The 22713-nt window shown below is 36.1% G+C and overlaps 1 protein-coding gene across 1 annotated transcript in view; it reads right to left on the minus strand.

Annotated features, from left to right (window-relative positions):
* NUDCD1 (NudC domain containing 1) overlaps positions 1 to 22713 on the minus strand; it is a 76960-nt gene that overhangs the window by 20740 nt on the left and 33507 nt on the right. The window contains exons 6-8 of the mRNA XM_014840003.3: positions 21258 to 21462; positions 16230 to 16374; positions 10889 to 11014 (exon numbers count right to left, since the gene is read on the minus strand). Of these exons, the coding sequence (XP_014695489.3) occupies positions 10889 to 11014; positions 16230 to 16374; positions 21258 to 21462 (476 nt within the window). The remainder of the gene's footprint in view (positions 1 to 10888; positions 11015 to 16229; positions 16375 to 21257; positions 21463 to 22713) is intronic.

A 22713-nucleotide genomic window follows, 5' to 3' on the forward strand; every position in this document is an offset into this window, starting at 1 on the left:
GGTAAAATTTGATAGATACAATCTAAATAAACAAAATAATTAAGCACCCCAAGGAACTTAAGAATGTAAAGGGGTCCTGAGACCAAAAAGCTTGAGAATCACTGGTTTAGATACTTTCTAAACGTATTTCCTTCCTCTATAACTTCTGATCCTACCTTTAATATCTTCTTGAAAGAATTAGTATAATAAGTACATGCCTTTTCTAATAGCTTTCATAATAACATTAACTAAAAAAATTGTTTCCTGTTTCTAACTCCTTCGCTTCCGTCTAGATGGGTTTATTTATAAGTTGCAAATACAATAGTCCCCCGTTATTTGCAGTTTCGCTTTCTGTCGTTTTAGTTACTTGAGGTAAGAAAACGTAAAAGGAAAATTCAAGAAATAAACAATTCATAAGTTTTAAATTGCATGCCTTTCTGAGTAGCATGATGAAATCTATCACCCTCCAAGTGGGGCCGCAAATCACCCCTCTGTCCAGCATATCCACACCGTGTACACCAGTGCCCTGGCAGCCGCTTCATTTATCAGATCGACTGTTGTGATATCACAGTGTTTGTGTCCAAGTAACCCTTATCTTACTTAGCGCAAGAGTACTGATGCTGGCAATTCGGATACACCAAAGAGAAGCTGTAAAGTGCTTACTTTAAGTGAAAAGATGAAAGTTCTGGACTTAATAAGGAAAGAAAAAAAAATATGGTGAGGTTTCTAAGATCTACAGTAAGAACAAACCTTCTATCAGTGAAATTATGAAAAAGAAAAAAAATTTGTGCTAGTTGTGCTGTTGCACCTCAAACTGCAAAAGTTACAACCACAGTGCTGGTAAGTGGTTAGTATAGGAAAAAATAGTATACGTAGGATTCCGTGCTCTCTGTGGTTTCAGGCATCCACTGGAGGCCCTCCACGGATCAGGAGGGACTACTGTATTCTTTTCAGCTGTCTCAATCTCATGTTTTAAGCACTATATGATGAATATCATCTGATCTGAGAAGCTCGCTGTAATTTAACTTTTAAAAATATCCTATCACCTTTTGATTGCTCAAGTCTATATTTAATTTGATCACTATAAATCAGTGTTGTCTAACAGAAATAAAATGAGAGCCACATAAGTAATTTTAAATTTTCTAGTAGCCACATTAAAACGTTTTAGAAACACAATAAATTAATTTTAATAATATATTTTACTTAACCAAACATATCCAAACTATTATCATCTCAACATAAAAATTCATATAAAAATTATTAATAATATACTGCATACCGAGTCTTCAAAATCTGGTTGTGTTTTACACTTAAAGTACAGCTCAATTCAGAGAAGCTACATTTCAGGTGCTCAACAGCTACTATGTGGTCAGTGGCTAATATTCTGTATAGCACATCTCTAGACAGAAGCAAAAATAATTCATCTTCAATTGTATTTGACTTCCGATTTGAGCTTTACACCCTAGTGACCACATCTTATTACTTTTCTTCTTCAGTTCTGATATTTAGTATTTCTCTTTTATTGTACTACCACATATATTCATTTACCATTTTACTTTCCATATGCCAGATTCTAATTTACATTTCTTTCAGGGAATTTTATATTTTGAAAAATTTGTCATTTGCAATATATAGTTTTGCCCTTTTTACTACAGTATTTTTTCCTAAAACTATAAGGACATACACTCACCTTTCCATGTACAGATAATTTCAAATTGTCCAAAGTCATGACAAATGAAATCAAGAAGAGAGACTTTAAGTAAACATTGCAGAAAGAAGTGCAAATCGTCAATAAAGTACTATCTGATTCCTAAAATGGACGTAGCACTGAACGTCTGAAGTATTACAGCCTCCTTTAGTCCTTTCCTCCAAAGACCACTGGTGCCCTCCTGTTTATACCAAGAATCTACATTTGACCAGGTAAACCCTGACTTTCATACCATACACTGATAAACAAAATCTGCCTTTAGAAAGAAAACGGACTTATTAATTATTTGTTGGAGCTCTTCCATTTATATCCATTACCACTTATACCCAAATTGCAATGTTTATGCATTTTTACTTCACTGAATCTTTGCCTTTACTTATAAAAAATGATTAATAGGAAAAATTATAATTTAAATATTATAATTGTAAATATGCTTATAATACACTTATAATTGTAAATATGCTTATAATTGTAAAAAGAAATTCTGGTCCCAAATTTAACCCAACTGAGACAAAGATAAGAATCTTTAGAAGGTTGTAGTTCAAGATGGCAACATAGGAAGACCCTGAACTCACCTCCTCCATTGACACACTGAATCTACACTACATATACAACAATTTCCTCTGAAAAAAACCCAAAAACTAGCTGAGCGACTCCTACGTATCAGATGAATGAGAAAAAACTCACATCAAAGCAAGCAGGAGAGGCAGAGAAACAATCTCACCATAAATCCTACCCCTGGTGCAGCAACCCACAATTGGGAGGGAACTCAAAACTCAGAGCTACACCAAGGAGCGATGGGTTTGAACCCCACATCAGGCACTCCAACTTTTAAAACCCGCACCTGAGAGATGACGCCTCAAAACATCTAGTTTTGAAAGCCAAGGGGCCTTGCATCCACAAGACCCACAAGGCTATAGTGAACCAAGAAACGGTTCTTACAGGGCTCTCATGCGTGGACTCACTCACCCCAGAGCCTAGCACAGAGGCCGCTGACTGGAGAGCTGACTGCAAAGTGTCTAGACTTCCTATGAAAGAGGCTTTTATTTGCTCATCTTAAAGCACTGATCTGAGAAGCAGGCATCTGACTTAACATACATCTATGGGACTACTGAAATATTCTCCCAGGAAAGAGACTGGAGGGCGCCAACTTTGCACTTTCCCTCTGCCTCACTCCAGGACACCACCATCTCCCAGAAGAGAGCTTGTACCCTTGTTTGGTGCCCTAATTTTTGTGGCTGCCACCCAGGGGACACCTCTAGATCACCTGGCTCTGGTGGCCAGAGAGGCTTATGCTCGAGGGCCCCACAAGACTATAACCAACGAAGAAAGAAATCTTAACCATCTTCAACCGCCAGGGCAAAGCAGAGAGGCAAGAGACTGAGGCAACCACTCTCCTGTGAAAGACTATTAATTAGCTTATCTTCCTAGCTGCGACCTGAGACACAGGCTTCTAATTAAACACACAACTAAGAGCCAGCTGTAACCCTCTCCAGAGACCTCAGAGGGTGGGTGCTATCTTCACACTTTCCCTCTATTGTGCTCTAGAGTGCCAGTATCTCCAGAGGCGAGTTTGTACAAGCATCTGGCACCCTGGATTTTGTGGCTGCCACCCAGGGGATGCCCCCTGATCACCTGGCTTTCATGGCCAGCAGCAGGGCTTGTGTTCCTGGGTCCCATGGGATGGTAACAACTGGAGAGAGAGTTGTTGGCCAGCTACTACCATCAGGGCACGGCACAAACAGAACACAAATTCACCCCCAGTCTTTCTGTGAAAAAGGCCTATTTGCTTATCCTGGAGCTTTGGTCAGAGCAGCAGGTTTCTGGGTCGGCACACATTTAGGGACTTACTGAGGTACTCTCCAGGGATGGAGACCAGTGGGCACTATCTTTGTCATCTGCCTAGCTCTAAGTTACCAGTATCTCCTGGAAAGGAGCTTGTACTTTTTCAGTGCCCCAATGTTTCTGGCTGCTGCCCAGGAGACACCTCTAGATCACTTGGTTCTTGTGGTCCCACAGGACCACATATTTTTCATGCTTTAAAAGCTGCTGCTGGAGAGTCTGGCTTCCAATCACCCTGAATCTAGGTGCTGACTGATATCTTCCCCTTTGGGACAGTAACAAGTCTTGGTACACTGTCAACTACTCGGAGCCACTAAAAATAAAATAGCCTGCTTGTACAACCATAAAGGTTTGACAGGCAACCAAGAGTTAGAGCAGGGTTGAACGATAAGGCTCATCTCCTACACAAGGTGACTCTTTTAAGATTGGGAAAGATAGCTGTTTTACCTAATGCATAGAAACCGACACAGAGCATCAAGGAAAATGAAGAAACAGAGGAAAATATGTTCCAAAGGAAAGAATAAGATAAAACCTCAGAAAGAGACCTTAATGAAATGGAGATAAATGATTTACCTGATAAAGAGTTCAAAATAACGGTCATAGCTGATGCTCATCAAGCACAGGAGAAGAGCGGATAAACAAAGTGAGAACTTCAACAAAGAAATAGAAAATATAAGAAAGTACTAAAGAAAAGTCACAGAACTGAAGAATACAATAACTGAACTAAAAAATACACTAGTGGGGTTCAACAGCAGATGAGATGACACAGAAGAAAAGATCAGTGAACTCGAACACAAGGCAGTGGAACTCACCCAATCAGAGCAGCAAAAAGAAAAACAATGAAAACAAGTCAAGAGAGCTTAAGGGACTTAACAAACAACATCAAGCAGAACAACAGTCTCATTATAGGGTTCCCAGAAGAGAGAGAGAAAGGAGCAAAAAACTGCCCTAACCTGGGGAATAAAAGACATCCATATCCAGGAAGCCCAGAGAGTTCCAAAAAAGATGAACCCAAAGAGACCCACACCAAGACACACTATATTTAAAGGGTTAAAAGTTAAAGACAAGGAGAGAATCTTAAAAGCAGCAAGAGAAAAACAACTTGTTATGTACAAGGGAATCCCCACAAAACTATCAGCAGAGTTTTTAGCAGAAACTTTGCAGCCCAGAAGGGAGTGGCATGATATATTCAAAGCAATGAAAGAAAAAAATTTCCAACTGAGAATACTCTACCCTGAAAAGCTGTCATTTGGAATAGAAGAAGAAATAAAGAATTTCCCAGACAAGCAAAAGCTGAAGGAGTTCATCAACACCAGACTGGTCTCACAGGAAATGTTATAGGTAGTTCTTTAAGCTGAAATGAAAGGGCACTAATTAGCAACAGAAAAACATATGAAAATGTACGTAAATCTCACTGGTAAAGGTAAACATGTAGTAACTTTCAGAATAACCTAATGCTGCAAAGGTGGTGGATCAATCACTTATAAAATTAGTATGAAGGTTAAAAGACAAAAGTAGTAAAAATAACTATAACAATAACTTAAGGGATACACAAGATAAAAAGATGTAAATTGTAACAACAAAAACACAAAATGTGAGCCAGCCCTCATGGCCTAGCAGTTAAAGTTTGGCACTTTCAGCTTTGGCAGCCCAGGTTCAGTTCCCAGTCACAGAACCACACCACTTGTCTGTCAATAGCCATGCTGTGGCAGTGGCTCAGATAGAACTAGAAGGACTTACAACTAGAATATACAACTAAGTACTGGAGCTTTGGGGAGGGGAAAAAAAAGAGAAAGATTGGAAACAGATGTTAGCTCAGGGCGAATCTTTCACAACAACAACAACAACAAACATAAAATGGGGGCAGGGGATAAAAATGTAGAGCTTTAGAATGCATTCAAACTTAGGTTGTCATCAACTTAAAGTAGACTGTTATAAATATAAGTTATTATATGCACACCTCATAGTGACCACAAAGCAAAAACCTATAGTAGATACACAAAAGATAAAGAGAAAAGAGTCTAAGCATACCACTATAGAAAATCATCACAGCACAAAGAAGGAGAAAAAGAGAAGAAAGGAACAGAAGAACTACAAAAACAGCCAGAAAACAATTAACAAAATAGCAATAAGTACATACCTATAAATAAGTTCTTTAAATGTAAACGGATTAAATTCTCCAATCAAAAGACACAAGAGTAGCTGAATGGATTTAAAAAAAAAAAGACCTATCTATTGGCTGCCTGCAAGAGACTCACTTCAAATGTAAGGACACACACAGATTGAAAGTGAAATAATGGAAAAAAATATTCCACACAAATGGAAACCAAACGAAAGCTGGGGTAGCTATACTTACATCGGACAAAATAGACTTTGAGTCAAAGACTGTAATAAGAGACAAGGTCATTATTTAATAATAAAGATGTCAATCAACAAGAAGACATAACATTTGTAAATACACCCAACATAGGAGCACCTAAATATATAAAGCAAATACTAACAGACCTAAAGGGAGAAATAGACAGAAATACAGTAACAGTAGGGGACTTTAAAACCCCACTCTCATGAAGAGATTGTCCAGACAGAAAATCAATAAGGAAACACTGACCTTAAACAATATGTTAGACCAGATGGACTTAACAGGCATATACAGAACATTCTATCCAAAAGCAACAGAATATACATTCTTTTTAAGTACACATGAAACATTCTCTGGGACAGATCATATGTTAGGCCAGAAAACAAGTCTAAATAAATTTAGGAAGACTGAAATCATATCAAGTATCTTTTCTGAGCACAATGATATGAAACTGGCTATCAATTACAAGAAGAAAACTGGAAAATTCACAAATATGTGGAGCTTAAACAACATGCTACTGAACAACCAACGTGTCTAAGAAGAAATAAAAAGAGAAATAAAAAAACACTTTGAGACAAACGAAAATGAAACTACAACATACTGAAACTTATGGGATGCAGCAAAAGCAGTTCCAAAAGGGAAGTTCATGGCAAAAACACCTATATCAAGAAACAAGCAAAATCTCAAACAACCTAACTTTATACCTCAAGGAACTAGAAAAAGAACAAACAAAGCCCAGAGTTAGTAGAAGGAAGGAAATAACAAAGATTAGAGCTGAAATAAATGAAACAGAGACCAAAAAGACAATAGAAAAGATCACTGAAACTGAAAGCTGGTTTTTTACAAAGATAAACAAAATTGACAACCCTTTAGCTAGACTTACAAATATAAAAGAGAGAAGGCTCAAATAAATAAAAGCAGAAATAAAAGAGAAGACATTACAAATGATACCACAGAAACACAAAGGATCATAAAAAGGATACTATGAACAATTATATGCCAACAAATTGGACAACTTAGAAGAAATGATTAAATTCCTAGAATAACAACATAACAAGACTGAATCATGAAGAAAAAGAAAATCTGAACAGACAGATTACTAATGAGGAATTGAAATAGTAATCAAATACCTCCCTATGAACAAAAGTCCAGGACCAAATGGCTTCACTGGTGAATTCTACCAAAGATTTGAAGAAGAATTAATATCACTCCGTCTCAAACTCTTCCAAAAAAAAGAAGAGGAGGGAACACTTCCAAACTCATTTTATAAGGCCAGTAATACCCTGGTACTAGAACCAGATAATGTTGCCACAAGAAAATAATATTACAGGCCAATATCCCTGATGAACACAGATGCAAAAATCCTCAACAGAATATTAGCAAACCAAATTCAATACATTAAAAGGATCATACAACATGATCAAGTGGGGTTTACTCCAGGGATGCAAAGATGGTTCAATATCTGCAAATCAATCAATGTGATACACCACATTAACAAAATTAAGGATAAAATCATATGATGATCTCAATAGGTGCAGAAAAAGCATTTAACAAAATTCAACAACTATTTATGATAAAAACTCTCAACCAAGTGGGTAAGGAGGGAACATACCTTAACATAATAAAGGCTATATATGACAAGTCCACACCTAACATCATAGTCAATGATGAAAAACTGAAAGGTTTTCCTCTAAGATCAGGAACAAGACAAGGATGCCCATTCTAGCCACTTTTATTCAACATAGGGTTGGAAGTCCCACCCAGACCAATTAGGCAGAAAAAGAAATAAAAGGCATCCAAATCAGAAAGGAAGAAGTAAAACTGTCATTATTTGCAGATGACATATTATATATAGAAAACAAACCCTAAAGATTCCACCAAAATGGTTAGTTCTACAGATCTAAAGTTTCTTCAAGGTTGGAAGGATTGTCCCTGTTTATTACATATCATACTTCTCCATTCCTGATGTTTCTATCTACAACACTGAGAAGTTCCATGGCTATGTCACTCCCGTTTCTATAAATCCCTCTGAAGGGAAATGGCATTTGGTTGGTGTATATATAAGAAGAAAAATCCAGACTAAGAAAGGATAGTGAGTGAGAAGAACAGTTAGGCATTTCCTCGTAACCAGTAAGATGTTGGGCTGGGACTTAGATTTGGTAAATCAAGTTCCCATGACACTTCTGACTTTGTTTCAATGTTCTGCTCAGTTCTATCAATGTTTTGCCTTAGGGAGCTAGAGGTCTCAGAGGATAAGAGGTTTCCACTGCCCCTCCAGAGGCAGCCAGATCTGGTTTAACACTGCCTGAGACTATTGTTAAATTCTAAGTTTAGTGAGCAGATGAGGCTTTCATACTGTAATTTGCCAGTAAGAAAGGTCTTATTCTGCTCCCCTTCCGTCACTCCTTGGTGTTAATTCTTAAAATGCTCAAACATCGGAAATGAAGAAGAGGTATCATTAACAAGAGGCCTCTCAGTGAACATTAAACTACTGATCAGCACTATGTAGCAGTACTAAGACGAAATGGAATTCTCAGAGAAGCTAAGTTTAAACAGTATTTTATGACATCTAAGATCAAGTGTCTTCTCTATGTAAGTTAGGCAGGAACAGTACAGAAACTTCAGGAGTCACAGCACCTAAGACTATAACTTTAGGAAGAGAGGCCAGAGTCTTCATTACAAGAACAAATAATAATCTACAGTTACTAAGATTCAAGAGTCTTCCATCAGTCACACTAAAGAGTGATCCTCTACCCAGGGCAGTAAGAGTAGACGTGTAATGGCCCTTATTTACTCACAATGAGGGGAGTCACCAATGGGATTACACCAGAACTAAAGATGTGGGAACCAAAACTCCTAGAAACTCTAACTACAACTTTGATTACCTGAGCTTTAGATCAGTGCCCAGACTGCATAAAACAACCTGACCAAGAACACTGTTTACTCTTCAATTAGAAGAGTAATTGAGTAGGAAAGGGAGACAAAGGTGTAGGCAAATTTCTTGAGATTCAAGATGGACCTAGAACAATTTTTATTTTTATGACTATCACCAAGAGATCAGTCGAAAAATATTTATTAAGCATCTATAATGAATCAGAACCTTTGGTAGGTGTTAGGTACATAGTGGTGAGGAAAATGTCACTTCTGTGCTTTTTAGAAGTTATTGGTGTTGGGGAGGAGAGCAGTGCAGGTAAGAAATTAATTATAAGAGTAAGTATTTAATTTTGGTACAGCTTCATGGCACTTTTGCCTAGCCACTGGTCTTCTGCCATTGCACCTCATTTGACTACAGTCTACATAGGTATAGAATCTAAAAATGCTCATTTTCATAACTCCTTTAAGCCTGTAATATCCAGCCATTAGTTAAAGAAAGTTAAATATCCAAAACAGACTAAGAAAGGATAGTGAGTGAGAAGAACAGTTAGGCATTTCCTCGTAACCAGTAAGATGTTGGGCTGGGACTTAGATTTGGTAAATCAAGTTCCCATGACACTTCTGACTTTGTTTCAATGAACTTTGCCAGAATATACTTTGCCCTCAACCTCTGTAAGACAAAGAAACACACTAGGCCAAACTTGGTAGAAACTTGCAAGAATTTTCTTGAAAAGAGAGCCTTTAAACCCAAAATCAAAGACTGAGAGGGCTAATGATAGACCAAATTGTTCTCTCTTGTCTGTTGCTTTTGCTTGGACTGAGACTTCTAAACACTTCTGGTTTTAGTAATAAGACTAAATTAATTTCTACATGCACAGCTCCAAACTAGCCATTGATTTGCTATGGAGACCCTTTTCAAATCAACACCTCTAGGAAACACTCACTTGGTTATATAGTATTAAGTAATGATTAATGATGCCCCTAAGCAAGAATATCTAATAAAGTTATAAATTTAAAAACAATCTATATCTACAAAGCTGAGGACCACACCCTGGAATACAGTGACTATACCAAGGCAGCCTAAGCAAAATATTCTTCAGTATCCTGATGCATACATCTCAAAGCTTTTGAACAGAAAGCAATTTTGAAAGAAAAAATTAACTAATTTACGTATTTATGGGAGACCAGAGAGAGAGGAAAAAAAAATTCCAGACGAATTAAGGAGTCGAATAAAAATATTCCAAAATGGGGGAAAAAAGTGGAAACAATTGATATAGAAGGGTTTTTCAAGTTTATAACAGGTCACACAAATCAAAAAGAAACAGTAAAACAAATGAAAAAACTACAAAAGAAGAAACAGCCATAAGTAATACACGAAATAGTCAACAGTAAAAGAAAAAAAGCACAAAGCACAGATTAACTCAAGATCCTTCATTTTGTACACCAACTAGTTAGGATGAAACAAAAAAGTGAAGGGGCAGGTAAAGATGCAGTGAAACAGGCAAAAACTGCAAACATTACTAATGAGAATATAAAGTGGAAATCAATTTGTCAGAGCCTTAGTCATTAATTTGACTTCTGTAAATTTTTATTAGATAAATACCTCTGAATATAGAAAAGGCCTCATGTAAAAGAGACATTTAAAAAAATAGCATCATCATGAAGAATACAATTAAAAAAACTTATTAAAGATGCGTTATTATAATCTGTAGGACAACCACTACACACACATACACGAACACCAGCAATAACATTACAGTATAATCCAATCATCAAACCAGAGATTGAAACAACGTGAGAACATAAGAAAACACTTATGTCATAATTTTTAATGAAAAACGATATTGTTATATGTTACAGGCACAACTGTATATAAGAACCTGCACAGAAGAAAGCCAACTGAAAGATATCAAATATGCAATAGCACCAAAACAAAACAATGTTTTATTGGGGGGGGGGTGGTATGAAAAATACTACTTTATAGAGTGATGAGATTTATATCACAGCCAGTAACTGCCAATCAAGCCATCTTTGCAAAATATATATCTGGTGAATCAATTATCATCTCATCTAAGTAACTTCTATTTATTCACAAACTTTTAGAAATATCATTATCAAGAACTTACCACATGAGTAGTTTTCAACGTGTTGCCATCAAATCTGCATAAACTGGAGCTCTCTTCAAAGAAAATATCACATTCTTCTAACTCTTGAGCATTACAAGGAGGTTTTTCTTTATCTGGATTTGGATTCTTAGACCAGAAAATAAAATAAATAAATAAACAATAATAAAAGAATAGATTTCTTCATATTCAAAAAGGTTAAGACTACAACAATAATTAAAAACTAAATTTCAGACCCATGAACAATAAAAACCTAATCAACAAAAAACAGACATGGAAATCACTGAATGATGGAATCAGCAGAGAAAGATATTAAAACAGCACTTATAAACGTGTCTATATACTCAGAGATGTAAAGCAAAACAAGAACATGTTGAGAGAGGTACGGAAGATTAAAAAAAAAAAGAACCAAACTGCACTGCTAGATATGAAAATACAATATCTGAAATGGAAAACAAAACAGAAAGGAGAGGGGGTAAGCCCAGTGGCACAGCAGTTAAGTTCGCACGTTCTGCTTCGGCAGCCTGGGGCTCGCCAGTTCGGATCCTGGGTGCGGACCTATGCATTGCTCATCAAGCCATGCTGTGACAGGCGTTCCACATATAAAGTAGAGGAAGATGGGCGTGGATGTTAGCTCAAGGCAAGTCTTCCTTGGCAAAAAGAGGAGGATTGGCAGCAGATGTTAGCTCAGGACTGCCCTCCCTCAAAAAAAAAAAAAAAAAAAAAATAGGATAGACAGCTGATTACACATTGCAGAAGAAAAGACCAGTGAGCTTGAAACATAATAATAGAGTCTATTTAAAATGAAACACAGAGAAGACAAAAAATAAAAACAGAACTGCAGTGACCTGTGGAACAAATGGTCTATTATATGAGTAATTGGAAGGCAGCAGGAAGAATGGAAGAAAATTTTGAAGAAATAATGGCCAAAGTTTTTCAAATTTAATGAAAACTATAATCCTATAGATCCAAGAAGGTCAAGAATCCCAAGCATCAACAAATACATTAAAAAAAAATCACAGCAAGCCACATAATAATGAAATAGCTGAAAAACAGTAATAAAAAAGCAGTCAGAGGAGGGAAAAAACACATTATAAACAGACGAACAAAGATACAAGTGACAGCCAACTTCTCATCAAAAACTACTGTGCAAGCCAGAAAACACTGGAGTATATCTGAAGTTCTGAAGGAGGGAAAAAAAAAGAGAACTCTATCAACACTGACTTATATAATTAACAAAAAGAGTTCCCAAAAAGGAAGACAAGATATTTTTGCGGGCAAACAAAAGCTGAGAGAGGGGCCGGCCCGGTGGCGCAGCGGTTAAGTTCGCATGTTCCGCTTCTCGGCGGCCCGGGGTTTGCCGGTTCGGATCCCAGGTGCGGACATGGCACTGCTTGGCACACCATGCTGTAATAGGCATCCCACATATAAATTAGAGGAAGATGGGCACGGATGTTAGCTCAGGGCCAGGCTTCCTTGGCAAAAAGACGAGGACTGGCAGTAGTTAGCTCAGGGCTAGTCTTCCTCAAAAAAAAAAAAAAGCTGAGAGAATTTATCCAGCAGAGCTACACTACAAGAAATGCTAAAGGAAGTTCTTCAGCCAGTAGAAAAATGACACCAGATGGAAATCTGAAGTGACACTAACAAATGTCGAACAGAGGAAATGACAAATATGTGGGTCAATGTAAGATTTTTTTTTCTTTTTTGAGGAAGATTAGCCCTGAGCTAACATCTGCTACCAATCCTCCTCTTTTTTCCGAGGAAGACTGGCCCTGAGCTAACATCTGTGCCCATCTTCCTCCACTTTCTATGTGGGACGCCTACCACCACATGGCTTGCCAAGTGGTGCCATGTCCGCACCAGGGATCCGAACCGGTGAAGCCCAGGCCGCCAAAGCAAAACATGAGAACTTAACCTCTGCACCACCAAGCCGGCTCCTTTTTTCTCATATTTTTAATCCCTTTAAAAGACAACTGACTGACTTAAGCTAAAATAATGTATTATTAAGTTTATAACACATAGAAATAAATATATGAAAAGAGTAATATACAGGATGGAGGAATAAAAATATATTGTAAAATTCTTACATTATAAGTGAAGTGATAGAGTATTGTTTGAAGATAAATGGTGATAAGTTAAAGATGTATACTGTAAACTCTAAAACAACCACTAAGCACACACAAATGCAAATACCCACTCAAACAATAACAGAGAGGTATAGCTAATAATAAGCTAAAAGTGGAGATAAATGGGATCATTAAAATAATTTTAATATGTTCCATCACTTAAATGCAAGAATCACTGTCTGGTCTTATATCCCTCATAGAGTAAAGGGATCACAATACTTTAGCAATAAAATATACATACAAACATAAACAACAGAAATACAATTCCACAACAAGTGACAAAATGTCCATCCACCTAGTTTGCCAAAACGCAGTCACGTTATTGAGAACTTAATGAAATGACCTGAGACGGTTTGTGAAAGTAAACGGCTAGCAGTTGTAGAGGATCTGTATCGACAAATCTGTTCATGTCCTAGCTAGAATATGGAGCCACCTAGCTGTGGTTGTCTGCTCCAGTCTAAATATCAATGGAAACAATTCTGGTTGCTTTGGCTGGCTAAGAAGGCAATTCCAGCAATCAGCTGGGGCCATTTTGTTAGTGACTCAAGAAGATACAGTCATATATCGCTTAATGATAGGGATATGTACTAAGAAACGCATCGTTACGTGATTCCGTTGTTGTGTCAACATCACAGAGTGTACTTACACAAACCTAGATGGTATAGCCTACTACACACCTAGGCTAGACAGTACTAATCTTTCAGGACCACTGTTATAACATGTGGATCTTCACTGATCAATATGTCATTATGTGGCACATGATCGTATATGTCCAGTAGAACCGGAGGCACCTTCCTCATTCCTACCTCCCTTCCCCTTTCAATTACCCGTATGTTAGAGATAGGAGGGCAAAAACTAAAAGGTGAGGACTAGCAAAGCAGCCAGTACTCAACAGGACAAGATTACAGAGAAAAGGGAATAGCAGAGGAAGAGAACCCAAGACTCTATGCTGCTTTCCTAAAGCCATTTACTGATTTCCAAGCAGAGTTGAAAAAGCTAAGTGGAAAGCAGCAGATAAGGGGCTAAAAAGCTGAGTTTTCATATTATGAAAGCACCGGGAGACAAACATTAGAGATCAGGGCCCACACAGGAGGAGAAGCCCTGGTAAACATCCCAGACTTTCAGCTTGGATTCATGAAAAGTTCTGCCCTAAGAGTAAGAACAAAAAAGGAATAAATATTAGCCATGTAAAAAACTGAAATCCAGCGTCAAATCAAATCAATCCCTAACTGGATTAAGATAGGCTGAAAATTTGGGGGATGTAGCTAAAGTTGTGTTTAGAAGGTAGTGTACAAGATTAAATTAATCATCTGAGCTTTTGCCTTCAAAAAACAGCAAAATAAATCCAAAGTAAGCAAAAGGGAGAAAATAATAAATGTAGCAAGAGAAATGAAAGAAACTGGAAACCAAGACAAAAAAAAAAAAAAAGAGAGGAAGATCAATGGAAATAGATGCCCCAAATAATCCTATATCTATTAAGAAATTACATTCATGGTTAAAAACCTTCCAAAAAAGGAAACTCCAGTCCAGATAATTTCACTGGCAAATGCTATCAATTGAAAGCAGCAGCAACGCCAATTCTATACAATCTCTTCCAGAAATAGAACAAGAAGGAAATACGTCCCTACTCATTTTATGAAGTCAGCATTATCCAGGTACCAAAGCAGGATAAAGACAATAAAAAGACAAAACAATACAAAACAAACTACAGACGAATATTCCTCACCAACACAGATGCAAAACTCCTCAACATTAGTAAACCAAAACCAGTAATATGTAAAAAGGATAATATATCATGACCAAGTGGGGTTTATCCCACAAAAGAAGAAAATGCATTTGACAAAATTCTGCAGCCTTTCATGACAAAAACTCTCAGTATCCCAGGAGAACAGAAGGAAATTGCCTCAATGAGATAAAAAGAATCTATGATACTTAACAGTGAAATATTCAATTATTTTTCCAAAGATGATGAATAAGGCAAGGATGTCTGCTTTCACTATTCACCATTTCTATTTTACAGTAGATTGGAGGTTCTAACCAATGAAGCAAGGCAAGAAAAAGTATAAAGATTTGAGAAACACAAAATGCCTCAGTTGCAGATAACAAGATTGTAAGTTTTTTTTTTCAAAATGTAACAAAGATACTGGTGTTAAGGCATAACTAACTCACTCATATATACCAATATTCACTTGAAATCATCAAGATTAAGAGGCAATTGGCAGCAATTATCTACAATCTCAAAGCAAGCCCCCACTACCATCACTATTATATTCCCAGAGCCCTATCACAATAAATACTTGCTGAATGAATGAACATAGGGCAACGCAGTCTGCATGGTTTATTGTAACAAAAGGACTAAGAAATGAAAGTTTGGTACTCTTCATATGAATTCCAGTGATTCCTGAAATTTTCAATTATTGCTGACAAACATGAAACTTGGTTTCTCCATTTTAGTCATGTTTTCTTTTGATAGAGACATTTACTTTCGACATTCTAATCTTTCCTTTCTACTCCAGATGCAACTAACCCTATAGTTTACATACTTTTTCTTACAGTCTTCCTTATCCCTATATTTCCAGATGGCAATAAGTCAGACATTTCACATGTGCTGGTATAATTCTTGGTCACTGAACATATAATTGAAATTCTGGTATACTGCTATATTTGTTCAAATTCTTAATATTATCTTGAAAGTTATCAGAGTGGGAATATATTCAAAAAAATCTCATAGTTGAGTGAGTAGTATATTATTATTGTAATCATTACAATGAATTATTTTGTCAATCTAAAATAACCGTACTATGTGAGAGAGAGAGAGAGATATATATACCCCTTGTGATATTCTAAGGATCACCTAAAAAAATTTTAATGATGATAAGATTATTAGCAAAGTAAACAGTAAAATCATAATTAATGTCTCTGCCAGCATTGGTCACTGGATTCTTCTAAAGAAGAATATATACATATACAGAGAGAGAGAGAGAGAGATACACACACACCCAAAACCCTATACAACATGCCCACACATATATATGTATTCACATAGTGTAAGGAATGAATATTAGAAGTTTAAGCCGTATTCAAACACCAGTAAGTGGTACTTAATCTGTGTCTTTTACATTAGGAAAAGCAAAATAATGTTTGAAAAACACGGCATAATCCTCACATAACATAATTCCAGACCCTTGGGAAGTTTCCCTACTATAGCGATTGCTTACCAGCTCTTCAGAGGTCAAATGCATTAAACGTTCAGCTATTGCAGCACATTGCGCTGAGTCTCTTAGAAATTCCCCTTGTTTATCACCGACTACTAGTTCTGGCCATGTCAGTCCTTCATTCTTCTTAATCAAGGAAATCTCCAAGCTAGAAGTTTAAATGAGAAAAGTAATGTTGTTATATATAACAATGAACAAATACCAAATTATGTAACAAATACCAAAGAGGAGTCTTCCATAGAAATTACCCCTCTGGTGTTCAGAAGATGTTTTACCAAAAATTATGTTCATTTTAGTTTTGCATATGATGGAAAATCTATAATCCAAGGGTAAATAATTTAGATTTCATAAAAAACAAGAAAGCACCACTAGAAATGGTATATCAAATAGCTTGATGAGAGGGGTGACTGGAAAGAGTAAGACCACCCAGAAAGTACTGTTGTAGTCCAGGTGTGTGTGTCTTACCCAACTTTAGTTTCATGGAAATACAACCAGCATGGACCTCTGAGATATTCCACTGGGGGAGAGTGGTGGTGGTGAGGGTAGTGGTTGGCATGGGGGTGGGCAAATAAAGTTAACTGGAAAGAGCCTCTCTGTGTGTGGAGCCAACAATTAACTTTATTTTCACAAACTAGTAGCCATAACATATGATTATTAATCAAAAGATTAGGCAGGTTAAATCAATACAAATGTCAAAATTTAAAATACAGATTTTAAAGAAGTGAAAAGGAAAGTAGGAATTAGAAAAAAATTAACTTTGGTAATACAGGAAAAAAGCTGTTAATGAGGTCTCTATCAACTTAAAATCTAGTAATTCTGTACATTTAACCCATTAAACTCAAATCCTAAATACAGCAAAAAGGGCTTATCAAGGAGTCTTGAGATTCAGGTCTGATGCAGCAGGAAAGGGAGAGAGAGCTGAGTGAGGGCAGACTGTGGACAAAGGAGGACAGAGAGTTGTCCATATGCCTTTTGAACAGGAAGAGAAATTTAAGTAAGCTGCTTTGGGAGCAGCCATTGCCATAATACAGAGAAAAGTGGGGTGGTGGTAGCTGTTCCACAGCAAAGCAACCTTTTCCATGTGCCATTTTGGTACACGTGTGCCATACAAACCCATGCCCAGGAACACAACTGCAAGCGAACAATGACAAGAACACAATAATAACTATTATCATAATTATCAAATCAAACAAACTTATCAGCTCTTCTTTTTCAAGGCCATTATTATCACCACCTCATGAATTAACTATAGCACTTAAAAATTTTCAGAAACTACTTATTTAAGAGACTATGAAAATAATATCTTTTCTCTGTAATGAGTTCCTATCATTAGCATTAAAAACTACCACCACAATCAATAATGTCCAGATTTAGTTACATTTTCTAAGGAGAAAGCTAATCTTGAGAAGGATGATGATGATGAAGATAATGATAATAATCATGACAGCAACTTACACTTACTAATGCTTACCATATGCCAGGTGCTACTTAAGCACTTTACATGTTTTCACTCATTTTTTTGTTCACCGCAACCAAATAAACTAAGTATTATTTTCATTTCCATTTTATAAGTAAGGAAAAATAAAGCACTAATAGGTTAAGTAACTTGCCAACGTCACAAGCTAGTAAAACAGTGTGGCTCCAAGTCCATGTTCTTCACTACTACACTATTCTGCCTCTCTGAAAAAATATATATAAATAACTCTTAAAGAACTTTCACCAAGTGACCAGAACATAGATATACTGTTCTTAGCTGCTCCTAAAGAAGTTAAAAAGAGTTCATATAGGGCCGGCTCAGTGGCCTAGCAGTTAAGTTTGCATGCTCCACACTGGCTGCCTGGGGTTCACCAGCTCATCTCCCGGGTGCAGACCTATGCACCACTTATCAAGCCATGCTGTGGCCAGTGTCCCATATATAAAGTACAGGAAGATGGGCACGGATGTTAGCTCAGAGCCAATATTCCTCAGCAAAAAGAGGAGGACTGGCAATGGATGTTAGCCCAGGGCTAATATCCTCAAAAGAAAAAAAAAAGAGTTCATATAACTGCAGTAATAAACAACTTCTGAACCATCATTAAATTTGCACACCTAGTCAATGCGACCCTTTTAACACAACTGCATTTCTACATTTTAAAACTAGTATCATATCCTACCATCTAAGCAAAAAGGAACATATAACCCCATACAAAATGAACCACAGACTAGTTAATAAATCCTTCCAAAGTGAGATGGAACATTAACTATTTGAAAATGAGAGATAAGAATAATTTAATCAAGTACAGAAAATTATGTGCTTTTAAACCAATGACACCACCTACACATCACTGTAATTATCTTTTGTAATATAAAATAGTAATCAAGCACCTCAAATTTAATGGAAAAACAATGCTGGCCTATGCTCATGTATTAAATACTGAAACTACTTGCATGAGGTCCAGATATCGTCCTAGATCTTTGCTGGGTTACTGCTTGATGACTTATATTAACAATATATTTCAGTTGGTTTGCCAATTTATAAATGCCATCAAATCCCTCACACACATATAAGATATGTTTAAACAGAGCGTGTGGAGACAGAACATATTTTTTAAAGAACTTTTTAAATAATTAAGTTTTTAAAATAATACATTAAAAAATGTAACCAAGTCACCAAATTTCTCCATTAATAAAATGAATTCACGATATCTGCTTTGAAAGCTTAAAAAATTTTTTGAACTAGATATCTATTTCTTAGACGTCCAGGATTTAGACTCATATCAAAGACTCACCTGGGTCATACACTACCAGTTGAGAATCATATTTAGAGCAAAAATATCTAATCTCAACCCAATTCTGACCCCATTTGGCCATTTTTAAAATTAAGTGCCTAATTTCATTCATTAACCCACCATGGAATTCAACAATTACTGAGACTTGATCTATAAGGAAAGAGTAGTTTTATTAACCCAAAGGATTGGGGAGTGAAGTATCTGGGATAAGAGATTTGCAGGAGGCATGGCAGTGGGGGCAGAGGATTATAGTTTTAAAAGACACTCAACCTTTGTTTACCTTTTTTTTTTTTACATATTCCTTTTACTGAGGCGTAATTTACACACAAAATTCACAGATTTTAAGTGAAGAATTCAGAGTTTGACAAATGCATACAGCTATGCAACCCAATGAAGACATGAACAATCCAGAAAGTTCCCTTTGCCCTTTTCCAGTCAATCCCCCTATACTCATTCATATTGTTGTGCTTATCAGTAGTTCATTGTTTTTTATTGTAGAGCAGTAACCCATTCTATGAACACACACGTGTTTATCCATTCACCTTTCCATGAACATTTGTGTTCATATTGTTGTGCTTATCAGTAGTTCATTGTTTTTTATTGTAGAGCAGTAACCCATTCTATGAACACACACGTGTTTATCCATTCACCTTTCCATGAACATTTGAATTGTTTCTAGTTTTTAGCTTTTATGAATAAAGTTGCTATGAATACACTTTTACAAATTTGGGGAGGGGGCTTTGTTTTATTTATTAACACGTGTTTTCATTTCTCTTGGGTAAATATCTAGAACAGAATTTCTGGGTTACAAAGTAGGTATATGTTTAACGTGATAAACTGCTGAACAGTTTGCCAAAGTGACCGTATCATTTTTCACTCCTACCAGCAATGAACAAGTTGCTGGTGCTCCACATCCCCACCAACATTTGATACTGTCAATCTTTCTAGTTTTAGCCATGTATGGGTGTCGCAACTGTCTTTAATTTACATTTCCCTAATGACTAACGATGATTATTTTTTCATATGCTTACCAGCCATTCATAGATCTTCTATTGTAACGTGTCTACTCAAACCATTTGACGACTTTTAAAATTAGGTTGCCTTTTAATTATGAATTTGTAGTAGGGTTTCCTTATACATTGAGAACGCAAGTCCTTTGTTTGATATAAGTACTGGGAATATTTTTTGCCAGTCTGTGGCTTGCCTCTTTGTTTTCTTAATGATGTCTTTAAAAGAGGACAAATTTTCAATTTTGATGTACAGAATTTTGTTTTGATGAAGTCAAATTTATCAAGTATTTCTTTTATGTTTTTTTGTGTCCTGAACACACAATTCACAAAGGAAATGTAAATAATTTATATAAGAAAAATATTTATTCTCTACAATTTTCAAAGAAATAGTAATGATTCCACTTGTAGGTATTTATCCTCCATATATATTCTTGCACATGTGAAATAATATACATACATATATATATATACACACACACACAAAGTTATCACTATAGCAAAAGATTGGAAACAATCTAAACATCCAACAATAGAGGACCAATTTTTTAAGGGATTGTGTAGTTGATAGAGTAAAATACTGTGAAGTCATAAAGAAGGATAAAAAAAACATGATGTATTCTTTATGGTAAACTCTCTAAGATTTATTGTTGAAAGTCAACAAAAGCAAGCTGTATAAGTGTGTATAGTATGTGTTGAAAACTTTTTTGTTAAAAAAAAATACGCTGCTTGAATATGCACAAAATACCTCTGAAAGGAAACCAGTAACAGGTTGTGGGGAGTGAAGGGATGGGTGACTGGAGGGTCTGGGTTGGAGGGGGACTTCTCACTGTATACCCTTTTATATATCTCAACATTTAAATAATGGGAATGAATTACCTAGTCGACAAGTTAAAGTTAATAGAAAGTAAATTATTTCTATTAAAAAACTTAAAAAGTACAAATTAAATAACTATTTCACCTATTAATTATTATTATCGGTATTGTTATTATTAATGTATCTGGAGTTGGTAATGAAAACACTACCATATAATGCAAGCAATAACTATACTAGTATCTTTAATCTTAACTACAATTATGCTCTTTGACACAGTAATTCCATTTTTAATCTATCTTAAGAAAAATAATCAGCAATACAGACAGACCTATTATAGTATTCACCTTTGATGTAACCCCTATGGAAAGGATAAAAAGAAAAGAAAAAAGTAAAATAATAAAAAATAGAATTTTAAATATAAATAAAACTATAAAAATACCTATTATTCTCTTTAATTATCCATGTACTGCTTTCTTGATCAACAGATGAATAAAGATTTCCTTCCAGAAACCTCTGACCCTTCAGCACAATGCTGATGTGATGAGGCAAAAACTGTACTTGAATGTCCTCCTTAGTACTGTCTTCTGGAAGCTGTATTGTTACTGTCAAATCCTCTTCAGTCTGCTGCCAGTAATAGAGAGGTTCTATTAGGAAAAGAATGCAACATATAATAAAAAGTTAGAGAAGAGAACACACAAAATTAGAGACTAGAACATACAAAAGGACACATATCTAAAAGAATCTTAGCATATTTTCTAGTGATCTCACAAAAAAGTAATTATAAACAAACACAGAGAGATCTCTTTGGGGATTTTCACTCAAAGAGCTACAGCAATCGCACTCGACCTTTTCCTCTTCCAGGCTTACCTAATACTCCAGGAGAAAAGCACTCATAAAATACTAATGATAGCAATCCTTTATCCCCATTCCTTTTCTCCTTGCCTCCAGGTCCCCTCTCTTCCTCCTCCTCCTTGTTCCCCTTACACACACACACACACACACAGTGGATTCCTAGTTCAAAAGAATACCAAACCACTGTCTGAAGCTTTCACCATTGCCTTGACTTGCCCTAACAACATAACTCTCATGATACAGGAGACCACTATCATTTGGTGGGATATACATCCACACAAAAATAAAAGAGATATTTTCCTTACAAGGTATTGATTATTCTACCCACATCTTTATTGCATGAAAGTAATATCACAGGAAATTCAAGAGATCAGCATATTTTATCTAAATTACTAATAAAAGAATCCTCCCTTCACCTCTTCCTGTATCTCCTCGGCCTGTCTCCTAAAAAGCCAGCTATTAAAGAAATACCTTTAGACCCATCATACTATAATCGTGAAAATAAGAAAATAGGGTTTATAATGCAAAAAGAATAAATATTTGCTTAACGACATCCATAACCCTTAATCTATCCACTCACTAAGGAATGTAACAGTGGTTAGGAACTAGTGTGCCAGAGTTAACTAGTCCTGGGGTCTGAATCCTGGCTCAACCATTTACTAATTTTAGTATGTAACTTTATCTCCGAACCTCATTTTCCCAATCTATAAAATAAGATAACACAGTATTACATACCTCACAGGACTGTTGACATTTAAATAAGTTAATACATATAAAGCATTTATTATCAATCCTGCTCTTAAATATATTATAAACTCTCACTAAATGTGGGTTATTTTCTTTTATTTTTGTGCCGTTTTCTGTAAGAACTTTGGGGATACTTTGTTTTTAGTGCCATCGAGTCAATTTCGACTCCTAGTCACCCTGTGTACAGCGGAGCGGAACCCTGTCTGGTCTTTTTGCACCATCCTCTCACCTTCTAGCACTATATCAGACAATGCTCCACTGCTATTCATAGGGTTTTCATGGCCAACTTTTTTTTC

Source organism: Equus asinus, chromosome 12, assembly GCF_041296235.1.
Source record: "Equus asinus isolate D_3611 breed Donkey chromosome 12, EquAss-T2T_v2, whole genome shotgun sequence".
Lineage (NCBI taxonomy): Eukaryota > Metazoa > Chordata > Mammalia > Perissodactyla > Equidae > Equus > Equus asinus.